The 27,071-nt window shown below is 31.6% G+C and overlaps 3 protein-coding genes and 1 long non-coding RNA gene across 7 annotated transcripts; 2 read left to right on the forward strand and 2 right to left on the reverse strand.

Moving 5' to 3' along the window:
* The first annotated feature begins 1,330 nt into the window (after positions 1-1,330).
* LOC107937349 (E3 ubiquitin-protein ligase At1g63170) lies at positions 1,331-5,912 on the forward strand. Its single transcript, XM_016870217.2, has 5 exons — positions 1,331-1,546; positions 2,236-3,054; positions 4,137-4,262; positions 4,360-4,645; positions 5,391-5,912. Exons 2-5 carry the CDS (start codon positions 2,387-2,389, stop codon positions 5,571-5,573), a joined length of 1,263 nt encoding a protein of 420 aa, XP_016725706.2. The 5' UTR covers positions 1,331-1,546; positions 2,236-2,386; the 3' UTR covers positions 5,574-5,912.
* A 2,481-nt stretch (positions 5,913-8,393) lies between these two features.
* LOC121230817 (uncharacterized) lies at positions 8,394-9,789 on the reverse strand. Its single transcript, XR_005928959.1, has 2 exons — positions 9,526-9,789; positions 8,394-8,625 (listed from the first exon to the last, which is right to left on the reverse strand). It is a non-coding gene; the product is annotated as an uncharacterized lncRNA (long non-coding RNA).
* A 2,970-nt stretch (positions 9,790-12,759) lies between these two features.
* On the forward strand, positions 12,760-14,822 carry LOC107937346 (trihelix transcription factor ASIL1). The gene is made up of 2 exons (XM_016870211.2): positions 12,760-12,916; positions 13,302-14,822. Exon 2 carries the CDS (start codon positions 13,470-13,472, stop codon positions 14,667-14,669), a length of 1,200 nt encoding a protein of 399 aa, XP_016725700.1. The 5' UTR covers positions 12,760-12,916; positions 13,302-13,469; the 3' UTR covers positions 14,670-14,822.
* Positions 14,823-15,279: 457 nt separating this feature from the next.
* On the reverse strand, positions 15,280-19,427 carry LOC107937345 (pentatricopeptide repeat-containing protein At3g16010). Of its 4 annotated transcripts, XR_005928962.1 has the most exons (6): positions 19,244-19,427; positions 18,900-19,027; positions 16,915-18,770; positions 16,175-16,251; positions 15,959-16,082; positions 15,280-15,863 (listed from the first exon to the last, which is right to left on the reverse strand). XR_005928962.1 is itself a non-coding variant. In XM_041116281.1 (4 exons), the coding sequence occupies exons 2-3, from the start codon at positions 18,982-18,984 to the stop codon at positions 16,933-16,935; spliced, it is 1,923 nt and encodes a 640-aa protein (XP_040972215.1). In that variant the 5' UTR covers positions 18,985-19,027; positions 19,244-19,427; the 3' UTR covers positions 15,280-16,082; positions 16,915-16,932. The 4 variants fall into 4 exon arrangements, 1 of the variants encoding a protein (XP_040972215.1); XR_005928961.1 differs by lacking the exon at positions 16,175-16,251; XR_005928960.1 differs by having other exon boundaries at positions 15,280-16,082; positions 16,175-18,770.
* Positions 19,428-27,071: the final 7,644 nt, after the last annotated feature.

Consider the following 27,071-nt stretch of genomic DNA (forward strand, 5'->3'; position numbering starts at 1 on the left):
AAAATTTTAAAATATTAATTATGTTAAATAGTAAATGTTAACTCCATTTTAATTTGGCATTATTTAATTCTTTTTAGTACAACATAAAATTAAATTGATTCATTGAATAATAAAAGGACTAATTTAATTAGGTCCCTATAATAAAGGGACCTATCAAGTACATTCACCCTTAAGAATTGGTACATATCTTTAATTAATTAAAAAGAAAAAGGAAAAGGTAGGTAAAGGGTAAAGTAAAGAATAAGTTGGGGACAAAAAGAGCTAAAAGCTTAAAGACAAATTCACATTGCAAAGCAATGCAATTTGAAATTATATTTTTTTTCCAATTTCGACTATAATTTTTTTAATTTCTTATTAAAATTTATTTTATTCTTAAAATTAATTTATTAAATAATTAAATTTAAATTCAAATATTGTTTTTTTAATATTTCAACAACTATTTTTTACGAAAAATGCTATTAAAATTTCTTTAATAAACATTACTCCACAAAATAAATAAAAGAAGATTTCCACAATGAAAAAAAGGGACATAATTATTTCACAAGTATTTTTAAAAAATTGACATGTGCCAAAAGTTTTTGTATTTTTCAAAATAAAAAATTTAGTTTTTTTTTACTTTTATTTCATGGAATTTAGTTATTTTATTTTTTAGATTTTAAAATTCAAGTCCAATTGTTAACATTACTAAATTCTTTTTGTTAAATTTGTTGTTACGACATTTTTGAAATAATAAAAAAAAGCTCACTTGATAGTCGTATAATTAAAAAAATTACTTTGTAATTAACTTGAATTTATGAAAAAATATTTAATAGTATTAACAATTAGATATAAATTTTTAAATCTAAAAACTAGATAGACTAAATTTCATGAAATAAAAGTACAAGACTAAATTCTCAAATTTTAAAAAGTACATAGAGTTCCGGCACATTTTAACATTTTCTAAATATCTGTTTTTTTTATTTCTTTTATAAATTATAGAATATTTATCAACCCCTAATATTACTAATTTCGTATACTAAATATTTTACCTTGATTTTATTAATTTTTTTGAATATTTATTTTATATATAAATTATTAAAAAAACAACTTATTGAGTATATAAATAAAATTTTAAAAAATAGATGATTTAGATAAAATTGAGTTTGATTACTTTTGATAATTTTTAAAAATCAAAATACTAAAAAATAACCGCAATTTTTTACAAAATCAAAATACTATAGAAAAAACACAAGGTTAAACGTGAACCGTTAGATTCATGATGGTAACTCTTAATCAAACGGTTCTCGAAATTTCTAAATTTTTGTTTCTCCCCGTTCGTCATTCTTACCGAACAAAAGCCCAAAACATATAATAATTTATTTATTTTTCTTTTCAAAAGAGCTCTTTGTTTTGAGTAAACAATGGAGCAGAACAGCTGACGCTATATTTTCTCGAGAAAATTAAATAAAAGTCCAGAAAAAAGAAGTGGGTTTTCAAGAGCATTATCAGTTATTTGATTGAGGCTTTTTCTTTTTTTCATATACGATCAGATTATTCAAAATCTCAGGTATGTTCCGATCTTTTCCAATAATTCTTTTTTTTAATCATTTAGGTCTTTACTTACTATTAATTTATCCAAATCTTTCTTCTAGTTAATTACTGGGTTAATTTCAGTTTCCTTAAAAGAATAGCTTAACTATTTAAAATATTTGAACTTTTATTTGTTTTTGAGTTGAAGTCATCTCATTGTGAATATATTGCTTTGGGTTATGAAAATTATGACTGGGAATCTGATGATTGCTTTACTTCAATATGACCTTTTGAAATTTTGAACTTTTTGTTCGGGTTTTCATTTATGGGGGTTTTTTTTATGAATTTGGTGGAAAATGTCAGATATTCTCTTCAGACCTTCTTGTATTTTACCATTTTCGAAGTCAAGTCGGATCGGACCTTGAACGTAAAAAGCTCTTTTTGGCGCCAATTTTCTCTATTCTCTAGACTCGAGACCGAAACCTTACTTTAAGAGCACAATATTCCTTAGGGGTTGGTGTAAATGCAATTCTTTTTATGCTGTTGCCTGTAGTTGCTTTGTTATTGGTGCATCATTTTGGTGACCTGATCAGTTGCTCAATTTTGCTTATCAGTTCCATGTTATCACTACATGCATACATGCTTATATTCACTCCAGAATTTTAAGATATGAGTTATATTATATGATTAGTTTGATAATTTATTCTATGCTCGACTTCGTGGCAGCTTTTACGTAAAGTGGGAATACAGGCAGTGCTAGGTGATTTAGCCTACTTGGCACAGATTTTGTAAGTTTGGGGGAGGAAAACAGTATATATCCAGAAAGTCAACAAGTGACCTATGCTTTCGTACTTTCTAATTTGGTCGACGGACTTAGATGGACAGTTCTTCTCTAGAAGAATGCAATCAGCAAACTGACCTTTTCCCTTTGTTAATGGAACGAGTTGAAAGCCATAGTGATCGAGACCACATTATTAACATCACAAGGCATGGCGATGATACTTCATCAAGCTCGTCTCGGGATGAGCGACCTTCTGGAGTGAACTTAACAGAGACTGAAGATAGACCTTCAGGCAGCACACAAGCTGCTACTAATCCGAATCCTTTCTCAAATAGATTGCACTCTAGGAGTTCGTCATTCTTGAGGAGAAGTGATGGGTATGGTCAACGTCGTAGGAGCCCTTTAAATTCTGGATTATGGATTTCTGTTGAGTTAGTTGTCACTGTGAGTCAGATTATAGCATCTATTGTGGTGCTGGCATTGTCAAGAAACGAAAAGCCTCAAGCTCCATTGTTTGCATGGATTGTTGGTTATGCAACTGGTTGTATTGCTACACTTCCTATTCTTTATTGGCGTTTTCTTAACCGCAACGTGGGTAACAACCAAGATTTGACACACTCACAACAAGGTTCTTCTCATGGCAATCCCAGTGAGACTACACCCTATACAGCTATTGCAGTTACTCAAGCTTCAGATGAGGATAATAATCGCATCATTGAATCCGCAACAAGGAACACTAGGATTGCAGGAACCTTAAGTACAAGGTGCGCTTGCATTTGTTATTCAGTTGCCGCTTTATGTCTACTTTTGGGTTAATAAAACTCCATATTGCTCTTTTTTTTTTATACCATAAAGATGGAAATAGTAGATTGGGAAATACTTTGCATCATGAACTTCCTTGAACATGTCATCAATGATTAATAGAGTAATTATTAGTACATATTAAATAAATCTTTCTAAGAGCATGAAAAGAAAAATTGTTACGGCTCCTCCATAATTTTTGGTTGATTTCTTTTGAACTCTTTGTTACTATGTTGCTTCAACTCTTTATTTCTCATGAAGTATCCATATCCAAAACCTGTATCCGATACATGAATGGTGGGAATATGACTTCCAATGATCCTTCAAATATGTGGAAAAACTTAGAAAATTCTAACCATACCCTTGTAGGACACATGCTCTTATTCAACACTCACACTTGAGTCCAAGTAACACAGTCGTCTTTATCTATGTTCTCGCTTAGTGGGAATTGATTTGCAAGACTTTTATGATGTTGGTGGTATCTGAATGAAATGACGGTGCTTATGCTGCAGTGATAGTGTGGGAACAGGGTGAAGAAGATGATGATGATTCAGTTGTATGTTTATGCCAATACTGCAAAATTCAATGGTGTTACCATTAACATCTTTGTTTTTAAGTGTTGGTTATGAATGGTGCCGGAGGAAGTATTGGCTTTTGTTACAATAGTGGTAGTGGTAATGGAAATTGGTATATATTCTGCCCATTATTTTAGATCTCCTGCAAAGTTCACTAAGTTTTTGTTTAGAAATCCTCCTAAGTGTCATTTCTTGTGTGATAAACCAAGGATATGTTTTGGATGATTATTGAAAATTAGCTGGAGTAAGCAAACGGAGCCTAGTAAATCTTGTTGATCTACACAGATAAATACAAAATTGAGATATTAGTGGTCTTTTATCATCTATTTTAGTGACAACAGGCCCATCTGTGTTCTTCAATTGTTATAGATTCATGCTCAGATGGTGAACATGTATCTCAAAAGTTTCTATATATTCTCTATATTATCAGTTAGATGTCACCGAGTGAAGAATTGGCTTCTAATATGCAGGCTCAATGGATTAGTAGACCATTTCAAGATGGCCCTAGATTGTTTTTTCGCAGTGTGGTTTGTCGTTGGCAATGTCTGGATATTTGGAGGTCACTCATCTCCATCTGATGCTCCTAAATTGTACAGGTACAATGCGGACTAAAGATATCTATTGCTCTCTGTTTTTGACCCAAGACTTGCAATTTCGTTAAGGTTTATAAACTGTTTATTGGTTCCATTGCAGGTTATGTATAGTGTTCCTTACTTTTAGCTGTATTGGATATGCCATGCCATTCATACTATGTGCAACGATTTGTTGCTGCTTGCCCTGCATAATTTCCATCCTTGGTATCCAAGAGGATTTTTCACCAACTAGAGGAGCCACCAGGGAAATTATAAATGCATTGCCAACATTCAAATTTAAATCCAAGAAAACCGGAAATGTAAACGATCAGGAAATTTCAACTAGTGAAGGTGGTGTCCTGGCTGCAGGGACGGCAAAGGAACGTGTTATATCCGGGGAAGATGCAGTAAGTTCGATACTTGCAATTTACTGACAGTTTATTGATCTCTCTTCACGTTAACTTTACTTGCACCTGGGTACTTGCTACTAGGATCAAACTGGGTGAAATTGTATAAATTTAACTATGTATGGCATTAAGGGTATAATCAAGCTAAGTCAAGCACTCAAGCTCAAGATGTACGAAGCTCAGTTTGACCTTGAATTAAAATTCAGGGCTTCTAGCTCAATTCGACTAATTGTGTTCTACTTCTAAAGCTTGAGCTTGTTCGAATAAAAATCAAATAGTCTGAACTTGTCCGATTGGGCTCGATAAAGCTAGTATACCTAGTAGAAAATAAGCTTGAATTTTATGATCCACTTCTAACTACACAATTTGTATTCGAACTCAAAGTTCAAGTTCAAGTTCAAATTGAGATTTTGCAATACTTAATAAAAATAATATATATATATTGAAAAATAAAAGCCCCCTGATTAAGCTTGTGAACTATTTGATTCAAGTATTAGATACTTGATTCTATCTCACTCGATAATTTAAGCTACTTTAGCTCAAGCTTGACTCAAAAATAATGAAGCTGACTTTGAGTTGTTTGTGAATATAGATTTCTCATTTACACCCCTGTACAAAGTAATTCAATATTATGTATTTGCTGAATTGAGCTATCAGTTTGCTCCACTTGACTTGTGGTATCGTTAATGATTTTTGCCGCTCCGGGATAATACTAATACAGCTTACTAACTCAATATGTTGCCAGGTTTGTTGTATTTGCTTGGCTAAATTTGCAGACAACGACGAGCTGAGGGAGCTGCCATGCCTCCATGTCTTCCATGTGGAGTGTGTAGATAAATGGTTAAAAATCAATGCATCTTGTCCCCTATGTAAAACTGAAATTGGTGAGAGCAGCAGTGGTTCACCATTAGCACAAGACTCGCATTAACAGTGCAGGCAAGACAATCGTCAATGGACGAATGACCGGTAATGTCTTCAATGTTTTACTTTGTTCTACTGGTTCTTGCATTTAAGTTTGAGTCGAATCAAGCCGAGTTGTCACGAGTCCCCCATGCAAGAGATACAAATATATAGTTAGGCTATCATCAAAAAAGAAACTTGGAATGCTATATACTAAAAAAGATTGTTTCTTGAGGCTAACCTCTCATGGTCATACAAAAATTATTTTGATTGCTATTGTTCTTTTATACTATGTTATGTGTAAACATGACTGTCTTGAATTTTGTTGGAACATTTCCATCTAAAGTTGGATATTTGATGGTTCTTACTCTGCTCTATTTATTATTTATTAAAGGTTTAATTATGAATTCCGTCCAAATTACTACTCTTATGAATTTTATAAACTTTAATAATTTTTTAAAATTACTATTTTGCCCCATGCTCATGAGGCAACTGTTGGAAAAGTATTAGTTGTGCTTCTACATAAAAATAGGTACCGAATGCAAAGTAGATATTGGTACATTGATTTTTAACCAAAATTTTTATGGTGATTGATATATGTGACCGGATTGGACTTTAGCATGATATTAACATAATTTATACTTGTTCAAGTTTAGGTTAGTCCGAAATTTGAACTATGGTTATAAATGGGATAAATACCAACACTATATATGGACTATAGTTTAATGTGCAATTTTATATATGAACTTTGATTTTATGTAATTTCATACATGGAATTTTAATTTGATTCAATTCTTTATTAACACAATTATTCGTATAATATTATTTTATATTACATAAATAATTATATTTATCTACTATAAAAATAAATTGATGAATTTTTATTTCTATGAATGTGTATGATTAAATCAAAATTAAAGTTTGAAATATACGGAATCACAATTGGAGTTTCACGTATATAATTGCATCAAGTTAAAGTTTATGTATACAATACACATTAAATCAAAGTTTATTTATAATTTTGAGATCTATCTCTTTATAATTAGGTTGAACTTAGTTTATATTATGAATTGGATTAAGTAAAATGATATTGGATTGAGTATAAAACCATTTATTAATTAAAAAAATAAAATTAATTTATCCAGTTACTTCAATTTGGATCCTCAAAATTAAAATCAAATCGATTTAATTATTTAAATCGAGTCAAATAATTTGAATTAATTGAAAATTGAATTAATAAAAATAAAAAATTATTTATTTAATTTAATTAGATCGATTTAATTGGTTTAACCAATTTTTTGCGTACCTAATTTAAAGCCTCTACCCCATCGGCAGAAGTACAATATTAAATTCTCAATTGGAAGCCACGTTAATGATATTTTGCCCCTTTGTTGGACCAACACAAAGATGTGGAGTAAGTTGTACATGATTTGCTGTTTATTTTAGGGAGGAAAACTTTTGGAGTTATTTTATTTTTGTTTAAAATTTTTGCTATGAAGGAGATTTAATTGTTTTATTATTGATCCTTTTTCAAGATAGTTTTTTTTTTCGATTATTTTGTCAAAATTGCTAAAAAGAAAAATTGTTTTCGCATTGTAGGGATGAGCGTTCAACCGAATCGAGTGCATAAGTCCTATTTTATCATTCTAACTCAATCTGAATTTTATTCGAATCGAAACAAGTGGAATGAAATTTGAGTAGACTCGAATCGAGTGAAATTGCTCGAGTTAAATTAAAAAATTAAACATGTCAAATAAACATATTATTACAATATAACTAATTCTATATTAGAGAACATAAATTTGAAAAAAAATTCAAAAAAAAAATAAGATACTTGAGTATAATAAATTTGAATAATTAATTAGTTCCCAAAATTATTATTTTAGGAAATTTTTGAAATTTTAACCTTTTTTTTACATATGTTTTAGAATTATTTTTATATATTTTTTAAATATAAATTTTGAAATTTTTATAAATATTTTAAATTTTGAAAATTATTTTGATTTTTTTTTGTAATTTTTGTTGAGAGAGAGACCAATTTACTTATTTTCAAAGTTGACAGAGACTAAAAGGGTATTTACACAAATATATTATTTGAATCATTCGAATTATTCGAGTTATTTGAATTGCAAAATTCAACTTGACTCGAACTCGATTCTATTAACTCGAAATTCAAATTTCTTTTCGAATCGAATCGAATTTTACTCACCCCTAACATTAAATTTATGGGGAGATTGTTGCTAGACTTATAATAGAATAGGTAACCACAACCAATCCACAACATTGTATTAATTGGCAATTTTTAACAATGTTATTTTACATTTAGATTAATAATTTTGTATGCCTAAAAAGCATTTAGGCATGACTCATATAAGCAGGGATCGAAAGTTTTATATTTCACAAAGATAAGATGAAATTTGATTAAGAGTCACGAAAGATAAGAAAATTGTGTCGATCAAATATAGGAGTTTAAGATAAGGCTTAATAAATATTTCAGAGATGAAAATATCATCTGAAGAGATTCTTATAATGAGAAATCAAATAAACCATTGATTAATGTTCGCAATTTATACCTATTAATATGTCTACTTGAAGAGAGAGAGAGAGAGAGAAAGATTTTCACATTTGGATATTTTGTTATTCTTACGTGACTAATTTAAATACTAATAATTTGAAGAGTAAATTTAGAGAATAACAATTTAATATATGAAATTCGTACAACATTTTATATTAATTTTTTATTTTTGTTTTCTAAAACATATTTAAATAAAAATTATAAAATTAAAAAAGAAACTAAAAGAATTCCTTTAAAAGTGATAACATAATTGCCTATTTATCATTCATTTGATTGATAAAATATAAGAGACTCATATTATTTAGATAGATATACATTTATTTACAACAAAAGTTTGATGGAGAGGTTGAAAAACAAAATTCTCCAAAGACAAGAAAATAATTTATTTTAACTATAAGTGTATGTAACACAACATTATAATACTAGTAAAATTTAAAACTATATATTATATACTACAGATATGTTGCTGTTCTTGTAGACTTAATTCAACAACCTCCCATTTTATCTGCATTTTTCCGAAACAAATTAACCATATAAGATTTTGTCATCTATTCATTTAGGAATATCAAAGAAAATTAAAATGACAATATATATCGATTTTTCAATATTAAAAATAGGAGATAAGAGTAACACTGTTCGAACCCGTGTCGAACAAGAATCTATTAAGAATTTTAATCATTATTTTATTCAAGTCAAGACAAAAATGATAGAGATTATTATAACTATATTTATTTATTTGGATAAATAAATTATTAATTACTTGTCAAGCAAATCAGGTAGACCTATTCACTGATCGAACTAAAATAGAATAATCAGAAAATTTTTTAATTGACTTAATTATAAATTTAAATAAATATTATAATACTTTTTAATATTTTATTCTAATTTGAAGAGTAAAAAGAGTTTTCGACCCAAATTTGATTTAAACTCAACTATGAAAATTTTTAAGGAACCGAGATATGTTGGCCTAATCCAGCTCATGGATAGTTCTAAGACCAAGCTCGAATTTATTTTGAATAATAAAAATATATTCTTACATAAATTTAATTACAAAAAGATTAGTCTTTGATACAATAACAGTAAATTCCTTCAATTTTTTTTAATTTCACAAACAAACTTAAAAAAATTTATTAATGGTATGAATGTCTAACTTTTTCTTAAACCTAAACCTAAAAGCTATATTAAATATTTTTTCTTATAAAAATATTAATATCAATATAAAAATAAATTCTAGAGTTATTTTAAAATTGTCACAAAATTTTTCCAATTGCTCAAACTTGAGTGACATGTATATATATATATAATAAAAAATAATTTATTAAGATTAAAACTTTTATTGAGGTATTAATTTAATAATTTTAATTTTATAAGACTAGTTTTTTTTTTAATATTTTATTGACCATACCGGCGAAGTCAGAGTTGTGGAGGTTTGGGTGGTACTTTGTGACCACATCGATCATAGCAACTAAACACACAGGGTAGTTTTTCATCTCCCAATACAAGTGCACATTTCCAAAAATTACATTTCAGAATGCATTTGAATTTTACTGCTTCAATGCTGGTTGCTAACTTAGTCGTCATTATAGCAAGTACTAGAACAACTCTGCTTCCACAGTTTGTAATGACGGACACCATTTTCTTCTTCTTCTCTACTCATTTAATTTTTCATTTTTCATTTTTATGATTTTCCCTTCTTTATAATTTATATATCTGAATTTATAAATTTAGAAATCGGGATTTTCGTAAAACATGGAAACACAATTAATTCAAAGATCCTAAAATTAAGTAAATAAAAATCCCATAATCATAAATGAAAGGTTATTGTTTTATGTATATTTAAAGGTTGAGCATAGGATTTGACTTTGTATGGATTCAAATTATTGGTTTAAGTTATTTTAAAGTTGAATTGGTTAAATTATTTTAATGTGTTTCTCGAATTTAAAACGAATTTGAAATAAACATATTGAAATAATTTCTAATTTTTATGTTAAACTAATTTAAATTATTCGTTGTGAATGTCAAATGGAAAAGTGAGTGTGCCCCAAGTTGATATCAATGTTACATATGATTATATGAATATATATATTTTTAAGGGTGAAGTTAAAATTCTAAATTTAGTTTTATATTCAATGGAATATTGGTTTATAATAATGCCATATTGAGTGAATATTGTAATATTATATCCTTTACTGGATTCAACAAAAATCCTTTAAGAGTATACCAATTACAAACAAACAAACAAAAAAATCTCAAACTCCCTTTGAAATAAGAAGAGAAGAATATGATTCCAATACTCCCTTAGGACCTTCAAGGGAGAGATCTCTCCTTTCTCCTTCATGATTCATCTTCTTTACTAAGCTTATTTCACTTACCTTTCTTCAGTACCAAACACGTAAGCATTAGAGAAAGTCTTGAAGTACAAGCTTCGACAGCCTCTAACACACTTTTTATCTTGCAGGAACTTAAAGAGTATCTGAGCCCATTTCACCTACTTCCAAGAGTACCTCTAAACTCGATTCATGACCAAAAAAATGTACAAACAATAATTAACTAGTTTTTTGCCCAAGTGCTTAAGGATTTGCTTTGAATATGAAATGGAAGAGTGACAATGCTAGCTTGTAATTCACCTATTATATTTGCTTCACTTTGAGATTTGAGAATACACCTCAATTCAATTAGTTCCAATAATATTATTGGATTTCAAATGATAATAAAAAATCAAAAACCGAATAATTGAATCGAATCGAAAATTTTCAGTTCAATTTATTCGATTTTGCTCTCTAATTCGGTTTAGTTTATTCAATTTTTGTATAAAAAACGAATCGATCAAATCGACAAAATGCACACCCCTAAATGCGAGATTGAAAGAAGCTTAGGTTTTTTGCAAAACTTGTTCGAATAAAAAGTGCACTGGGTAGAATGCCATAGAGGCAAATTTGGGTGAGAAAAGATCAGCCACATATAAAGGTCAACAAATTATTGATGTTCAAGTGAAGCATGGCATTGCATCTCATGGAGAACAAATTGAAGATCTATAGAGCGATAGATAAACTTCATCTAGATTTTGTGGAAAAGGTACTTATTCCATGATTTACAGTCCCTATTGTTGAAGATGTAGCACTTTGTTCGTTTTAAAATTTTTGGGGCAAACGAACAAGCGGAGCTTTAATAAAGGGGGAGATAAGGGTGTGTCTTGCTTGTTTTGTTGCTTATGTTGCTGGTTTAGCTTGTTTTTTTACTCTTGATGCTGCATTGTTTGACTTTGTTTCAAACTTGAAATTTTGTTGGTTGATTGATCATGCTTTATGAATTCTTCAAGATTTGAGCATGATGCTTGATAATGCATTTTCTTAGAGGAAGCCATGTTGTTTTGAAGTTAACTTGGTGATTAGGAGGCTCTTTGGCATTTATGCCGAAAAAGGGGGAGATACTGGTAACAAATGAGTTGTTGATGCTATTGAAATGAATGTTGAAAGGGGAACTATATTAATCTATATTATTTATTTGCTGATGAGTTTTGCTAAAATGTTAAATGAGGAGACTGTTGAGATCTTAACTATCTAAAACACTCGAATTACTTTGTTTGTTCGAACATTTTGTTCCATTCCTTCTTCAAACATCTTATTGGACAGGCGATTAGGACATCTATTTAAGATAACCTATGTGTAGTCTATGTTGACGTTTTTTTACTTGGTTCTCCATGGTATATTTCTCAATCAACAAATGATCCTCAAGTTATGTCTTTAATTGTTCTACAAAGCTACTGATTGGCTTTCAAAGGACTGAAGGAGAAATGGTCAGCAATCCTCGTTTCAAGCCTTATCTTAATCTTTTAACTTGGAAACCAAGCTACTTGTTTTATTTGGATATGAAAAAAAAATCATTTCCTTAGTAACTCTACAAAGTAGGATTAGTGAACCTAAACTGCGTTAATAAATATTGTCTTGATTTCTATTCTTACCTTACTCTCCTTTTATAAAATAGTTTGTAACTCTATTGTAGCACCGGTTGGGAGATTGTTTTGGGACAAGGAGCAAATCAAATTGTTTTTTTCATATACGCAATAATTATCAATGAGATATTGACTTAATGAAAAAAAATTAAGGTATAAGAACTTTAAAAATCTATATTCAAATATTATCTCATATATATAGGTTCTCTCTAAATTTATATACGTGAATCAAACACCAATTTAGTTAAGAAAAAAAGGACTTAAATGATTAGATAGATCTTTTATAAAGGTCAATGTATTTAAGAGGTCCTTTTAGGACCTGATTAAATTACTCTCTTTACTATTAAATGGATTAATTTAGTCTATGTACAATTAAAAATAATCAAATAATACCAAATTATAATAAAATTAACATTTTTTATTTTAAAAAAATATCATTTTTTATTTAACATAGTTAATATTTTTAAAGTTATTAAATGAATTATTTTGTTTGAATTGATGTTCAAGATACTTTTTATAGAATAAATGTTAACTCGATTATATTTTGGACTTATTTGATGCTTTTTAGTAGTATAACGATAAAGTTGATCCATTTAATAATTAGTGGACTAATTTGATCTAGTCACTATAATACCAGGGACCTCCCAGGTACTTTAACCCTTTTATAAATATAATTTTATATAATCATTTTTACTTTCTCCACCGTCACAATTGCTTCCTCATTCCGTGTTTAATTTTCTTTCAATAAAACAAAAATTGGAACTTCACAATGTTGTGGTAGAGGATTCTTAGAACACCAACAGGCATTTGATGTTGAAGAGAATTCTGAGCTTCTATTTTGCTGGTAAGTTTTGATGGGTTTTTGTTGTTTTCGAAATTGGGCTCTGATTGATTAAGGATTAGGGATTTTATTGATTTTAAGGATGATGATATTAATTGGAATTTGATTTCCGGGAAAGGATAAAATCACTGATCACCCAAAAAAAAACTTGAAATTGAGTGGTTTTTCATTTTATTTTTAGCTGGGGAATGAACGTAGACTGGTTTGATGTTTGGGTGTTGAAAGATTGAGAATTCCCTGATTTAGGGTTTAAAAAGTTTAGTTCTTGAGTTTTTCTTAATGGGTTTTTGTTGTTTGATTGAATAATAAAGGACTTAGCTTGATTCTACGTTTCTTCCATTTTTTTTTATAAATGAATCAATAATTGATTCTTTTTTTATTATTGAAGTTTGATTAGATGGAGAAGAGGAAATTCTGAGATTGGAGCTATTAAGGTGTAGTGGAAGCATTTTTTTTGTAAATTTGTTTATTTAAAATTCTATTTTTGAGCTTGGCTTGGAATTTTAAGGATACTTTTTGAGGTATTTCTTATTTTGGAGCTGAATTTTTGGTTTTAATGGATAACGTTGAGGATAATGCTAGACACCCTTCAAATCCATATGATGTTGGTCACCAGCCAGGTTACGGTTCTTCAAATCATCAAAAGCTTTCTGTAAGAAATAATCCGTATGTGAGACCAACGGGGAATCAATATGTTGTTGATGATGAAGAAGAGGAGGAAGAAGAAAATGATGAAGATTTGGAAGAGGAGGAAAATCGGAACCGAAATAATGGTGTTCGGTATGTAGGAAAAGATATGGATGATGTTGATGATGATGACAATGACGAGCTTGATGATGAGGAAGATGGGGATGAGGATGATTACGATGAAAACGGTGATAAACAGAAAGGTTATGATGGAAAGAACGATGATGTTGACATGGAGAGGCACCCCAAGAAGAGGAAATTGAAGAGTTTGTTGTCGAGTTATGAGTTTGCTCCTCGAGTTCCAGCACCAGCAGTTTCAGCTCCTTCAGTGCCAAAGCCCTCATTCGGTGGGAGAAATTCTCTTACGGATTGGACTGAGCGTGAGACATTTGTTTTGCTAGATGCATGGGGTGACCTTTTTCTTCGACGTGGGAGAAAGAGTCTTCGGTCTGAGGAATGGCAAGAAGTTGCAGAGAAGGTTTCGGAGGTTTCAAAGATTGAAAGGACCGACACCCAGTGTCGTAATCGATTAGATACGTTGAAGAAGAAGTATAAGAAGGAGAAAGCTATGCTGGCAGAGACTGGTGGTACTTCTAGCAAATGGGTTTATTTCAAGAAGATGGATATGTTAATGTCTACTCCTCCGCAGCAGGGTGGGCTCTCTTGTGGTTTGGACTCAGGTGAGTATGTATTCATGAACCCCAGAGTTTATTTGAACCGTGCAAATGGTTTAGATGAAATGAGGGATAGTCCAGCAGATTCAGATTCTGCTGACAGTGAAGAGGATGTCTCAGATGGACTCCCACCAAAAAAAAGAAAATTTGGGAGGCAATATGACGAGGGTTGTTCTTTCAGATTGCTTGCTGATTTGATCCAAAAGTTCAGCGATACATACGAAAAGATTGAGGATAGTAAAAGGCAGCAGATGTTGGAGTTAGAGAAGATGAGAATGGATTTTCACAGGGAGTTAGAAATGCAGAAGCAACACATCATGGAACGAGCGCAGGCCGAAATTGCAAAAATACAGCAGCAGGCTGACGATGACGAGAATGAGAAGGCAAGCGGGTAATGTATGCAAAATACAGTTTTATTTCTTATTGCTGATTCAATGTCGACTGCTGAATGTTGTTGTATAATATATTGGAGCCTTTTGCCGATCTCCAACAATAACACTGAATATGCTGCATCGATTGAGTAGAAATTTTTACCAAACTTAGAAAGATCATTACTCCCATTATCATTTGCATAACCCTAAGGCCCTCTTTTACCTCTACCAATCGCGGCCTCCATGGATTGAGCTTGAAATCATGGACTTTGCTATTATTAGCATCATTTTTGCAGGTGAAGTGTGAACTTAAAGAAGTGATGCAGTGATCTGGCTTATCGGACTGCATATAGCCGGTTTTTCAGTTTTTTGCTACAAACCATTTCCAGGAACTTGCCTTTTTGGTTTTTTTACATGTAACAAAAAAAAAGCAGAAACCTTCAGTCAGGTGTTGATTGAGTGGGTAAATATGTACATGATTTGATTTATTGTTCTAAACTATAATCCATTATAGAGTGCAACCCTATGACGAAAATGAACCGAACTAAACCGGTTCGCCCAGGACTAATAAGCTGTTTCGTTTAGTAGTACATAAGACTGGATAATATCAATTTATACTTGGTGCAACATCATGTAGTTTTAAGCTCTAGCTCTTTATTAGCATGCATAATGCCTAATAAAAAGAAATAATCAAAACATAATATCCACCTTTTGAAACATCAACTTTCAGTAATCAAATGATAAAATTACCAAAAGGAGTACATGAAATCATTTTTTTAATTTCCTTTGATCTTCTTTAATACTATTGTTCTCTGTGATATTGTAATCATCAAGGGCTCCAACCTTAAGCAACAAAAGAACTTGATTTGGTATGCTGGAAGTTGAACCTGCTGCTCTTCTCCTGCTGCCTGCCAAAACTTCAACTTCCATACATACCCATTTATGACCTGCGAGTTCATTTTCCGACAATGGGGCAAGACCGATGATGGCGTGAGACCTGGGAATAGAGACATAGAAAAGAGCAAAAAGGCCATTCTTTTTTGCTTGTCAGCCGATATATTATGTTACTAGAAGTATCATGGCAGATGCCATTTCAGTTTGTACTTGGATTTAGACCAGTTCTATCTCCAAGAGGATTGAGAGAACGTTCAGAAGCTCAGTAGTAAACTCTTCCTTGCCCGGAAACGTAAAGGAATCATACTTTTTGCCACTTAATAGCTGAAGGCACAAAGCAATAAGTAGTTTAAAGAACACTATACATGGGGATAAAAAAAAGTGTTGGTGTTTCAGGAAATTAGCTGACAGCATATTACCATAGGGCTCAACATCAAGTGTTGGTTTTGTCCATATTGCTTTCGACTCTACATCATCTTTGCATGTATGAAGGTAACTCTGCTACTGGAATTTTGTTTTCTTCAATTTCTAGGGACCCTCAACCTGCAAAAGAAAAAGAAACAAGTATAAAAATCCATGAACCAAAACTGAAAAGGCTCAGAAAACGTTTTCCCATAAGAATTATAAAACTAAACCTCGCTACAAGCATTAACCCGGAAGACAGCTATGCAGTAAAGTGGAATGAACCTTCATCACCAACAAATGGATGATTCTGTGTCGACAATTACCACATGTTATCAAGAGCACACCAAAATGTCAAAATATCAAGTAGTTGATCTAAAATAACCTATAAAAGCATCAACAGTTTGTGCAGGTACGGAACAGCACCCGTTATATCCTTGTCAGGCAAATCTTCAGTTAATAATATGTTCTTAGGTCAGCTACTAAAGCAAATGTCAGCTTGTAATAATTTATATTTGAGATATTTTGGCAAACTTGTTAAGTGTTTACTTCATTTGAGAACTACAGTTAGTTTGAAGAGTGTGCCTACTCCATTAGTCTTCTATCTGTACATATAACGGATTCAACATCCCTTGGTTATCCAGATGCCAGCTTCTTCCGTAGTTTCCAGTGATATCCCCAAAACTTAAGCTTGACAATTCTACACTTAACCAAGTCAGTTTAGGACAAAATGATCTACGTATGCAGTAAACCAAGGATGGAATTATCAAATAAGCGAGAGGCAGCCGAGTTAACATCAAAATGATCATCTAAACCATATAAGCTATCGAAAAATATGGGTAATAAGAATATCATATATCAATGCTTCAAATAGCATTCTTTAATTAGCATGTTTTCAAAAAGGTCCAATAAACAGTCTACTAAGAAAGCAAAAAAGAAAACCCAAAAAAGGTAGGGGAGAAGTACGAAAGACCTAATGATAAGGACTCCATCAGAAAGCAGTAAGATTATTATCTTCATCAACCTTGCCAACTGCCTCAAGTATTGATGAGTAGGTGATGAGATCGTATTCAAACCCACTTGCTTTCATCTCTTTCATTAACTTGGAAGCCTCTTCAAACATACCAGCTCGGCTGAGACAACCAAGAACCGTATTGTAAGATACCGCGTCTGGTTTAATCTTTAAGTTCTTCATCTTTGTAAGCATTTCAATTGCCCGCTTTGGGCCACCTGTCCTAGCTAAGCCATTTAGAATGATATTGTGAGAATTCAAGTCTGGGGTGCAACCATTTTCTTCCATAGTTCTCAGCAAGGAATGAGCTTCATCTATCATGCCTGCTCTTATCATCCCTGACATCAGCGCATTGTAAGTATAAACATCAGGGTTGCATCCCAGTTTCTTCATCTCATTGAATAGATCAACAGCCTTACTCAGATGGCCACACTTCCCAAAAAGTTTTATCATCACAGCATAAACCCGAGCACTTGAATGTCCACAATTCTCTTTCAATTCCTGAAATAGCTCACTTGCTGCTTCATATCGTTTTGCCTTCCCTAGACTATTGATCAGGCTACAATATGCAGCCGGACAAGGAGGAAAGCCTTTTTCATCCATCTCTTCAAGGAATAATAAAGCTTTCTCAACTCTGTTTGCCTTGCAGAAACCATCAATAAGAATTGAATAAGTAAATGAACTGGGAAAAACACCATCGGCCTTCATCTTATCAAACAACGATGATGCCTCGGAAATTGGGGCTTTGTTGTCAAATAAAGCTTTAATTATAGTGTTATATGTTACAACATTAGGTACACATCGCCAAGACTTCATTTCATTGAAAAGCTTAAGAGCATCTTCCAATCGACCTGCTTTGCCCAAAATGTTAATCATATTGTTAATAAGCACAACATCAGGCTTACCACCTTTTAACATGTTCATGAATATGCCATAGGCATCTTCAACCCTTCCGGCTTTTCCAAGCCCCTTTATCAACTCTGTGTAAGTAAAAACCGTTGGGCTACAGCCGTTCCCTGTCATCTCTTGGAATAGACCTAAAGCTGACTCAGTCCTACCTAGCTTAAAATAGATTTCAATCAAGGTTGTATAAATCTTTGGCGTAGGTTGCAACCCATTCTCCTTCATTTCCTCAAACAATCTAATGGCAGAATCATGACGACCTAACTTACTGAAAGTGGACATAAGTGCAGTGTATGTTATTGTGTCCAGTAAACAGTTACCCTCATTACACATCTCATTATAGAGTTCATGAACTTTTTCACGGTGTCCTTCTTGCATCAACATCAAGATTATAGCATTATAAGTACTAGCCGTTGGCTTGCACTTGCGGCTTTTAATCTGATAAAAGATGGAGAGAGCCTTGTTCACCATTTTAGCCTTGCCTAATATTCTCATAATTTCGGATAATTCAGCAGGACCAACAACACACGTACTCCGGACCATGTCTTGGATAGTTTTCCACATTTCACCAACAAGTCCCGCTTCATCTAAACAATGAATCAAAGCCAAGTATGTTGTAGAATCATGTTCAAAATTCCTTCTTTTCCCAGCCCACTTGAAGAACTGGATCTTGACATTAATCTCTACATCTATCATCAAAACCTCTCGAACCAACTGATGATCCACCTTCAGCTTTAGCACTTCCAATGTCTTCTCTGCATCAGGCCCCCACTTAAATATTTTTAAAATTCTTATAAACCTCTTGTCCAATGTTCGAGCATAAGGATTCTTCTTCGGAAAATTCCGGTTAAAAGCCCAGTCCCGCATTTCATTCTCTGGAGCAGGCAACTGGAACATCTGCACTATCTCATTATCTGTCAGCAAAATCACCAATTAGCAAATTAGCTTTCATACATTTCATTATATGAAACCCTAAACTTCCCACCAATTTAACACATTAAAAAAACGAATTAATCAACAGAAAAGGCTTAAGGGAAGGTAACCTGTTTGCTTGATTCTTTGGCAGAGGCAAGCCGAAGTCGATATACATCGCCTCAAAGCAAACGCCGGCAGCATTATAGTTTTCATTATACAGCTAACAATGCATATCAAGTCGCAGCAGGTGAAATAACTAAAACAGGAAAAAAAAACAAAAAACAAAATGCCTTAAGTATATAAACATTAATGCATATAATAAGCAACATAATGAAAATTAAAACCCTAATTTCCACAAAGTAACAATTTATGTTTCATCCTATAATACCGTCTTCTCTGAAATGCAGAAAAATAAAGAAAATATGGGGAAATCAAGAAATATGGCTATGGAAAAATAAATTTAAAAAAATACCAGTTTTAAGTATGATTGAACTTCAATGGTATGGTGAAGATAAACAAAGGCAAATGTAAAAGAATAATATAAATCGATGAACACATGAAGGAGCGGAAATTGAAAGGGAAACAAAGAGGAAAAGCGCCTTCAGCTGTCAGTTGGTCACTTGAAAAAGGGCCAAAGTGCGGTGGGTTGGATTGGAAACGCATGGTGTGGCGGCCCTTGGGCTATTTTATTGGTTTACATTTGTGGGGGGGGGGGGGGGGTTTAGGGGGTTAAATACACCCAAGTCACTAAACTATTATTAAGTTTACATTTTTGTCACTCAACTTTAAAAGATTACAAAATGATCATTAAATTATTCAAAAATTTCCATTTAAGTCATTGAACTACTTGAAAGTTTTTATTTAATTCACTTAACTGTTAGGTTTATTTTTAAAGTTTGACTAACAAGTTTCAAGCAATAATTCGACAATCAGTATAGTGGATGAGTAGAATTTAGTTCCTGAATTTATGATGTTCGAAATTGTTTCATGAAAAAAAAATTGAACTATAAAAGAGGAGGGGAAGTAGAACTTTCTATTGATGCAAGCAAACTTGAAGTTTCAAATGGACAGCAGTTGGAGTCCATTTGAGTTTTGATCAATGGCAGCTCCTTCAATCATGTCATTTTGTCGATTTTGAACAATGCTTAATGATAAAGACCATTGGAAGAAGTGTTCTCTAGGCTTGATAGAAGGTTGAGACTTTGATTCACTAGTTAGAAAAATATTACTAGGATAGACACTGTGAATCGAACGGTAGAGAGAAAAAATTCTTTTAATAACACCTATAGTATAGGGATTAGATCCCCGAAAGATGAGTTATTTTTATATAATCCAGATGGTATTGACCATAGCAATGTAGAAGTTTCGTGAATCCTGAGGATGATGCTATTTCATTGAGAGGAGAACCAAACCAAACTGCCCAAAATGGCAGCAAAGACAGCCCTTTGTCAGCCTTACGCCAAGAGTTGGTCTGAGGCTCTTTTAAAACATATTGCTTTAAGACATTATATTTTGGTTGCACAAATCAATAAACCAAATCGCCAGACCAGTAATTTCTGCATTACGTGAATTAGCCTTCGGTTTTATCAATTTCCATTGGTACTTTATGATTACCTACTGTAGAATTTTCACTGTGGTCAGGGCTACGATTAGAGCTTACGTTCGGGCTATCATTGGCATCTGCACCCTTTGGTTGAGCCTCATTTCATGGAGGAGGTGGGGTTGCTGGTGATTTGGGTGTTGTTGGTTTAGTCGATTTAGGTTTCGTCAATATTGGTCAATTTTGAAATCTCAGTTTCGAATATCATATATTCATAACGACAACTTTATATCTGACTCTTCATTGATATAGCTCTCCAAATATATGAAAAAAATTTAGAAAAGTTCGTCATACGATTAATTGATCGGTTAATGAAATCGAACAATTATTAATTAAATTAATAAAATTTTATCCTTTAGCCATTAACCAAATTGAAATATTTTAGTTAATTTAGTCGGTTAATCGAAATTTATATGTTTTGTTTTGTTGTTGTTAAAACAAGTATAAAACATATAAAAGTAATAAATTTATAATGTTCATTTGACCAAATTAACCAAACTAATAATAGCGTAATACATATAATATATAATATTATTTATTAAATTTGATTAATTACCCGATTCGAACCGAATTAACCGTTAACTGGAATTCAAAAAAACTTTTAACTTACCTTCGACCAATTAACCGAATTAGATAGGTTCAGTCGGTTAATTCAGTTTTAACCAAAGTTTGATCACTCCTAGTTTCCATGGTGGACACATATTTGGGATGAATATGAGTAATATAGGTGTAGGGTAGAGAAATATTAAACAAGAATCTAAGTGCAGAATGAGATATATGTCTAGTGTTTCTATCATATTTCATATTTGATTCGACCGTTGGATCTGAATGCATGATATTACATTACGTTGTCGGAGCAACTTAGACTATTTCAATTCATTTACGAAATAAATTAAACAATTAATCATGATATAAAACATATCATTTATAATTCTCAATTACTCAAAACAAATAAACCGATTGGTCTCATAGTGTCATTCACCTCCAAATCATATGTAAACATGACGTAATTCTAACCATTTTACCAATCACAAATATATTCATGCTTTACAAATGTCCAACAATCTCAATTAAGCAGCCATGAGATTATATGAGACCAATTATGGAGTCAAGCTCCGAATCCAACTCAAACTAACAACATCTAGCACTGTGCCTCAAGACATATAAGGTCATGTGTCTAGGTTTGTTTCCCTTGTTTCAAATACTAACTTTGATGTTTGTCTTTATCGAGACAATAAAATATTTATCTTGAGACTTGATAGTTAATGTTACCTAAAAATAGTTAAAATCATCATTATATTCTTGATCTCTCGAGACCAAATAATAAAAATGCCAAATGGACAATTCTTCTTTATGCATTAAAGCCATCAAATCATACTTGTATAGGATCATTATAACAATCTATTATACGACAACAATTTATAATCTAAAAACACATCATTAATACTTGAAATCACCGCATCTAATTCATCCTATAAAGATATACACATTTAGCTATATAACTACACCAAGGCTTATATATACATAGCTCAATGTTATGATCACAAGTTACAAAATCATCAAATCATCTTAACACTCAATTATCAAATATCAATTTCACGTCTAAATCACTTTTATCAATACCTATTAACATCTTAATCATTAATCAACATCAAAATTTATTCTCATCCGACTAAATGTCATCGTCAAAGATTATAAAATAGTCAAATAGATCTCAATGTAAATATCAACAATCCATATCAATCAAAAGGTTTAATAGGACCCTAATTTCTTAGGTACATGTTATTACAATTCATAAAATAAAACAAAATTTAGATCAGTTCAAAACCTAATCATTACCTGCACACGAAAACAATAAATTTATACACTGAACAAAAAATCTTAGGTGCTCACATAATATAATAACAATGCATATACATATTAAGCAAATATCATGCTACTGCTACTAAATAAATTATAAAGAAACTACAATACAAATTACTATTTCATGGTTTATTTATTTAAAGCTTTCTCAAGATGTCCGTAATTCGATGTATGTCTCATATAATGCAACTTTAAAAAGCTGTTTGGCGTGAAAATATTACGTCTTAAAGGATTCAAATGGTCAATCTTGATTAAACATTCCAACGGACACAGGTAGATGATATAATCTAGACTAAGCAGGGTTGAAGCAAAAAAAAATTTGAGAGGTTGAAATTAAAATGTATATTTTTATAATAGTAAAATTATAATTTTATCATTTTAATAGTCTATATTTTTATAATTTTTAAAGAATTAAATTAAAATTTTATATTTTTTAGAGGTTAAAGTGCAATTTTACTATTATAATTTTTAAAATTTTAGGAGCCTAATTGGAGAATTTCCATTTTAGGGGGACCGGGGCCCTGCCAGCCCCCCTTGAATTCGCCACTAATACAAAGACAAGAGAATTCTATGTCAACTTTATTTGCATACTTTGGAGTACTTAAAAAGCTAGACATGTTCCAATCGAGTACTAATTCAGTTAATATTGACATTGTTGTTTATGTAGGAGTACGTGGGTTCAAGCGCGTTAAAACACATTTATCCTCCTATTGAAAAGTTAGGGAGAAATTACGAATAACTTCAAGTAATTTGTATAAAAAAACTAGACATAGATTTGTCTTCGAAAAAATCCAAATCATATATACTCGAAACTTTGCGATTGGTTAATAATTTTGTCTATACAGATTTCAAAATTAATAATTAAGTAAATAAGACTGACGACCCAAAATCTACAAATGAGTAGGCTAGAGGTAAAAGATACCACTAAAGATAAATGCAAACTAATATTCAAATTGGCAAGATGTGAAGGCAAGGTTAATACGAGGGTGCAATCATTTCTAAAGAGTGAAGGGACAATGTAGTAATGGATTAATATCCTCGTAAAAAAATAAATGTGTATTGACAACTTGAATCGGGTTTTGCTAATATTTAAATCTTTATCTAAAATATTGATATTGTGACAGTATGATAAAGAAATAAAAGTATACAATTGTAGAAAAAAAAAAGAGAGATTGTTGTACAGGCCAATTTTGGGCCCAACCCCAGACCCAAATTACCCTCAACCCCTTTACAAAACCCATACACATCAAACCCCCAACCCAAAACAACCCTCAGCCCAACTAACCTATTAAGCCCGTTTACCCAACACCTAACCCACTAAACCAACCGGCCCACTTATATGCCATCAGACCCAATACAACAAAACTCACTAACCCACCTAAACCCAAGTAACCAAAACAGAAGCCCAACATTAGACTTAGGGTTTCAGGAACTGAAACCCTAACCTAACAGGCGCCAAACCTACCCTTACCTACCCTCTGCGCCCCCACACCACCGGTCACATCTGCCATGCTCACCTGCTCCGCCGTTCACCCATCCCCTGCAAAGACCAAGACAGAAGACATGACAGAATAATAGAAAAAGTTTGTAAAAAGGGTTATAAAACCCGATTCAAAAAGCATTGTAAAGGGTTCGACAGTTTTGAAAACAAGAAAAATAAGAAAACATTCTAAATCCTAAACAATAGCAATTTTCCCTCGTCATTTAGATAAACAAAAAGCAGCCGAGCAATCCAGATCACAGAATCAGAGACTAAATCCTAAGGTGAATACCCTATTGTTTATTTTTTAGTTTTATTTTCGAATATTTTTTTAAAAACATTTATAAACAACTAAATAAATAAATAGTATTTTAAGGCATAAAAAATAAAATAAAATAACTAAAAAATCTAAAATTTTTACCTTTTTCCGGCAACCGTGTACGGTGGCCGGAGCCGGCGCCGACGAGCCTCCAGTGGCCGTCCGGTGACCGGCCCTCTGGCCGGTAGCCCCCCTCTCTCCCTCCTCTCTCTTCCTCTCTTTCTTTTTTTTTTCTCTTCCCCTCACAAATGATTTTTTTTCAGAAATTAGGCCTATTTATAGCCCTCCAAAATGACGTTGTTTTGGGGGCTATACTTAAGCCTCAAAACGACGTCGTTTTGGCCTAACCCGTCTGCTGACCCAACCCGCTCCAAGGATCCGCGTGTTTTTTCATCTGAGGGGCTAATTGCACTTTTAGCCCCTCCGTTTTTTCATGCCTTCACAATCAGATTTTTTTATTTTAATTCGGCCCTGTAATTTCACCCTTTTTCAATTTAGTCTTTACTGCCACGCTGCGTTTTGAGGGTAAGGCAATATTGCGTTTTGACCTCTCCAAGTTATGCGCGTGTTTTAATTAAGTCCCTTTTTCTTTGTTTTTATTTTAAATTGGCCTCACAACTCTGTTTTTTATTTAATTTTAGTCCTTTTTTTGTTTATTCTTATTTTCTTATTAAATATTCTTGTTATTTTTTATAATAATATTATTATTATTATGTTTTATTATACAATTATATACTTATAATACGTATACATGCTTAATATATTTGTATATACTTATGTAATATTAGTACTAAAGTTTTTATTTTAATATGTATATATTACCTAAATGTTTTAGTATTACATGTATATGTATATTCTTCATATATTATATATATATGTTCTTAATACTATACTTTACATATATCATATATTTTTAATGTTGTATTATTATGGTCTAATACTATATTATGCATATATTTTTTACATGTATATTGTGTACATATTATCTAATTTCTTATATATATTATGTTTTTTATGTTATTTGTTATATGTTTATTTTATTATTCCACATATTTTTTTTAACTACCATAATATTTATATATATATATTTATACAATCTTATGCATATATTTTACATTATTTTCTTATCATTAATATTAGCATATGTTTTATTATTTATGTATATATCCTTAATACATATAAGTATATGTTTCTGTAATATTATTCATAGGTATTTTCAACATTATTATTATGCATATATATATTATGTAAATATTTAAACATTATATTATGCATTTTTTATATATTACATAAATGTTTTTTTTAGTATTGTATTTTTGTATGTGTACATATTTCGAATATTGTATTACATTTGATCTTATATATTGTCTTTTATATATATATATTTTTAACTCTATATCGAGTATGCATTTTTAACATTATACTATGTACATATTTCCATATTATCCCATGTATATATTTCCATTACCATACTATGTTTTTATACCTATTATGTATATACTTTAATATTTTTGTTATATATTTTTATACGATCTTATGTACACATATTTCATTATCCTTGTATATACATTTTACATATAGTATTATTTTCGTATATTATTACATTCATTATTATACCTATTATTTTTACTTACTTTTTTAATTATGTATTAGTTGGTATATATATATACATCTTTTTATTATTACTATTATTATCACTGCTAATATATGTTCATATATACATATATATATTTATAATGTTTTAGTTTAATACTATTATTATGTTTAATATAGCATGCATGATTATTGTTTTTGAGATTATTGCCGCGATTATTATTTGCTTTAATATATTTCTGGTTATGTCAGTTATTCATTTTTATTCCATATCAGCTTTGCTTTGCATTACAACAAAAATTGTGTTCTTGTTTTCTAATTAATTTCAATAATCAAGGCAATGTACCGATTTAATATTAAGTCATCGAAGTTCATCGCTATGTTGGATGGAATTTGTCGGCTCGTGTTAAATCGGTATATCCTTCTCAAAAATCAAAAATTGAAAGTTCCCGTCTTTTAAATTGGATCACGATTAGAATTTAAATTGAACTCGTACTTTTGAAAATCAAAACAACACATGTTTAAAAGATACCAATTTTGGGTGTCGCGAGGGTGCTAATACCTTCCTCGCACGTAACCGACTCCCGAACCCTAATTTTTCTGTGGATTTTAACGTAGACCTAAACTCAGCCTTCTTTTGTTTTAAAAAATAGATCTAATAGGTGTCCGATCACACCTATAAAAAGGGATCGGTGGCGACTCCTTTTTATTTCAAAATCGAACTTCAGTTTTCAAACTTTTTCACTAGATCGCCACAATTAGCGACTCCAAAGTTAAAAATTTTCACGTAGCTACAGTTGACGACTCCGCTGGGGACTAGTTTTTGAGGGTCGAATCGAATAAAACACGTGTTGTCAAAATTTTCAAAATTCCTTATTCAAATTAATATTTAGTCGTGATCCCAAAATTGTGTTTTTGAAAAATCATGCATTCGTATTGTGTTGTATATATTTTTCTTACCTGTTGTTTTTCAGCTTTAAGTTGTCTGGTTTTAGTTTTTTTAGTTTAGTTTTCAAATAAAACGTAAAGGTGTGTGAGTTTCTTCCCACACACCGTGCACTTGCATTCTGCATAACATGAGCTCTCTACCCAGGCTCCGTCCGTTTAAGTGAAAGTAAACGCTATGCCTTCGTGAGTTAACTCGTCCCTCCGCACAGGCTAGTGAATACTTTCGGGTTACATATGGCTTATGCTTTCGTGAGTTAACTTGTCCCTCCGCATAGGCATAAGTAAATGTAATCCCTCGAATTGAACTCGTGAGCCTGTGGTGGGCTACGACCGAGGCTTCGTACTAGTCTTAGTAGACGATGGTACGAACGATTCGAGTACTTGTCTAGAACTGAAACCGCATATAGTGAGTCGTACGAGCCACCCAATTAGAGCCATGCCGAACCTCTGTCCATTAATAGTCACCCAAATAAGTACATGGGGAAAGTGCCTCTTGC

This window comes from Gossypium hirsutum, chromosome A06 (genome assembly GCF_007990345.1).
Source record: "Gossypium hirsutum isolate 1008001.06 chromosome A06, Gossypium_hirsutum_v2.1, whole genome shotgun sequence".
Taxonomy (NCBI): Eukaryota; Viridiplantae; Streptophyta; class Magnoliopsida; order Malvales; family Malvaceae; genus Gossypium; species Gossypium hirsutum.

Coding starts and splice junctions, on each gene's coding strand:
- LOC107937345 (XM_041116281.1), bottom strand. CDS start 18,984: ATGAAAACTATAATGCTGCCGGCGTTTGCTTTGAGGCGATGTATATCG. Junction 18,771..18,899: donor CCAAAGAATCAAGCAAACAG/GTTACCTTCCCT, acceptor TTTTGCTGACAG/ATAATGAGATAGTGCAGATG.
- LOC107937346 (XM_016870211.2), top strand. CDS start 13,470: ATGGATAACGTTGAGGATAATGCTAGACACCCTTCAAATCCATATGAT.
- LOC107937349 (XM_016870217.2), top strand. CDS start 2,387: ATGGACAGTTCTTCTCTAGAAGAATGCAATCAGCAAACTGACCTTTTC. Junction 3,055..4,136: donor GCAGGAACCTTAAGTACAAG/GTGCGCTTGCAT, acceptor TCTAATATGCAG/GCTCAATGGATTAGTAGACC. Junction 4,263..4,359: donor GATGCTCCTAAATTGTACAG/GTACAATGCGGA, acceptor GTTCCATTGCAG/GTTATGTATAGTGTTCCTTA.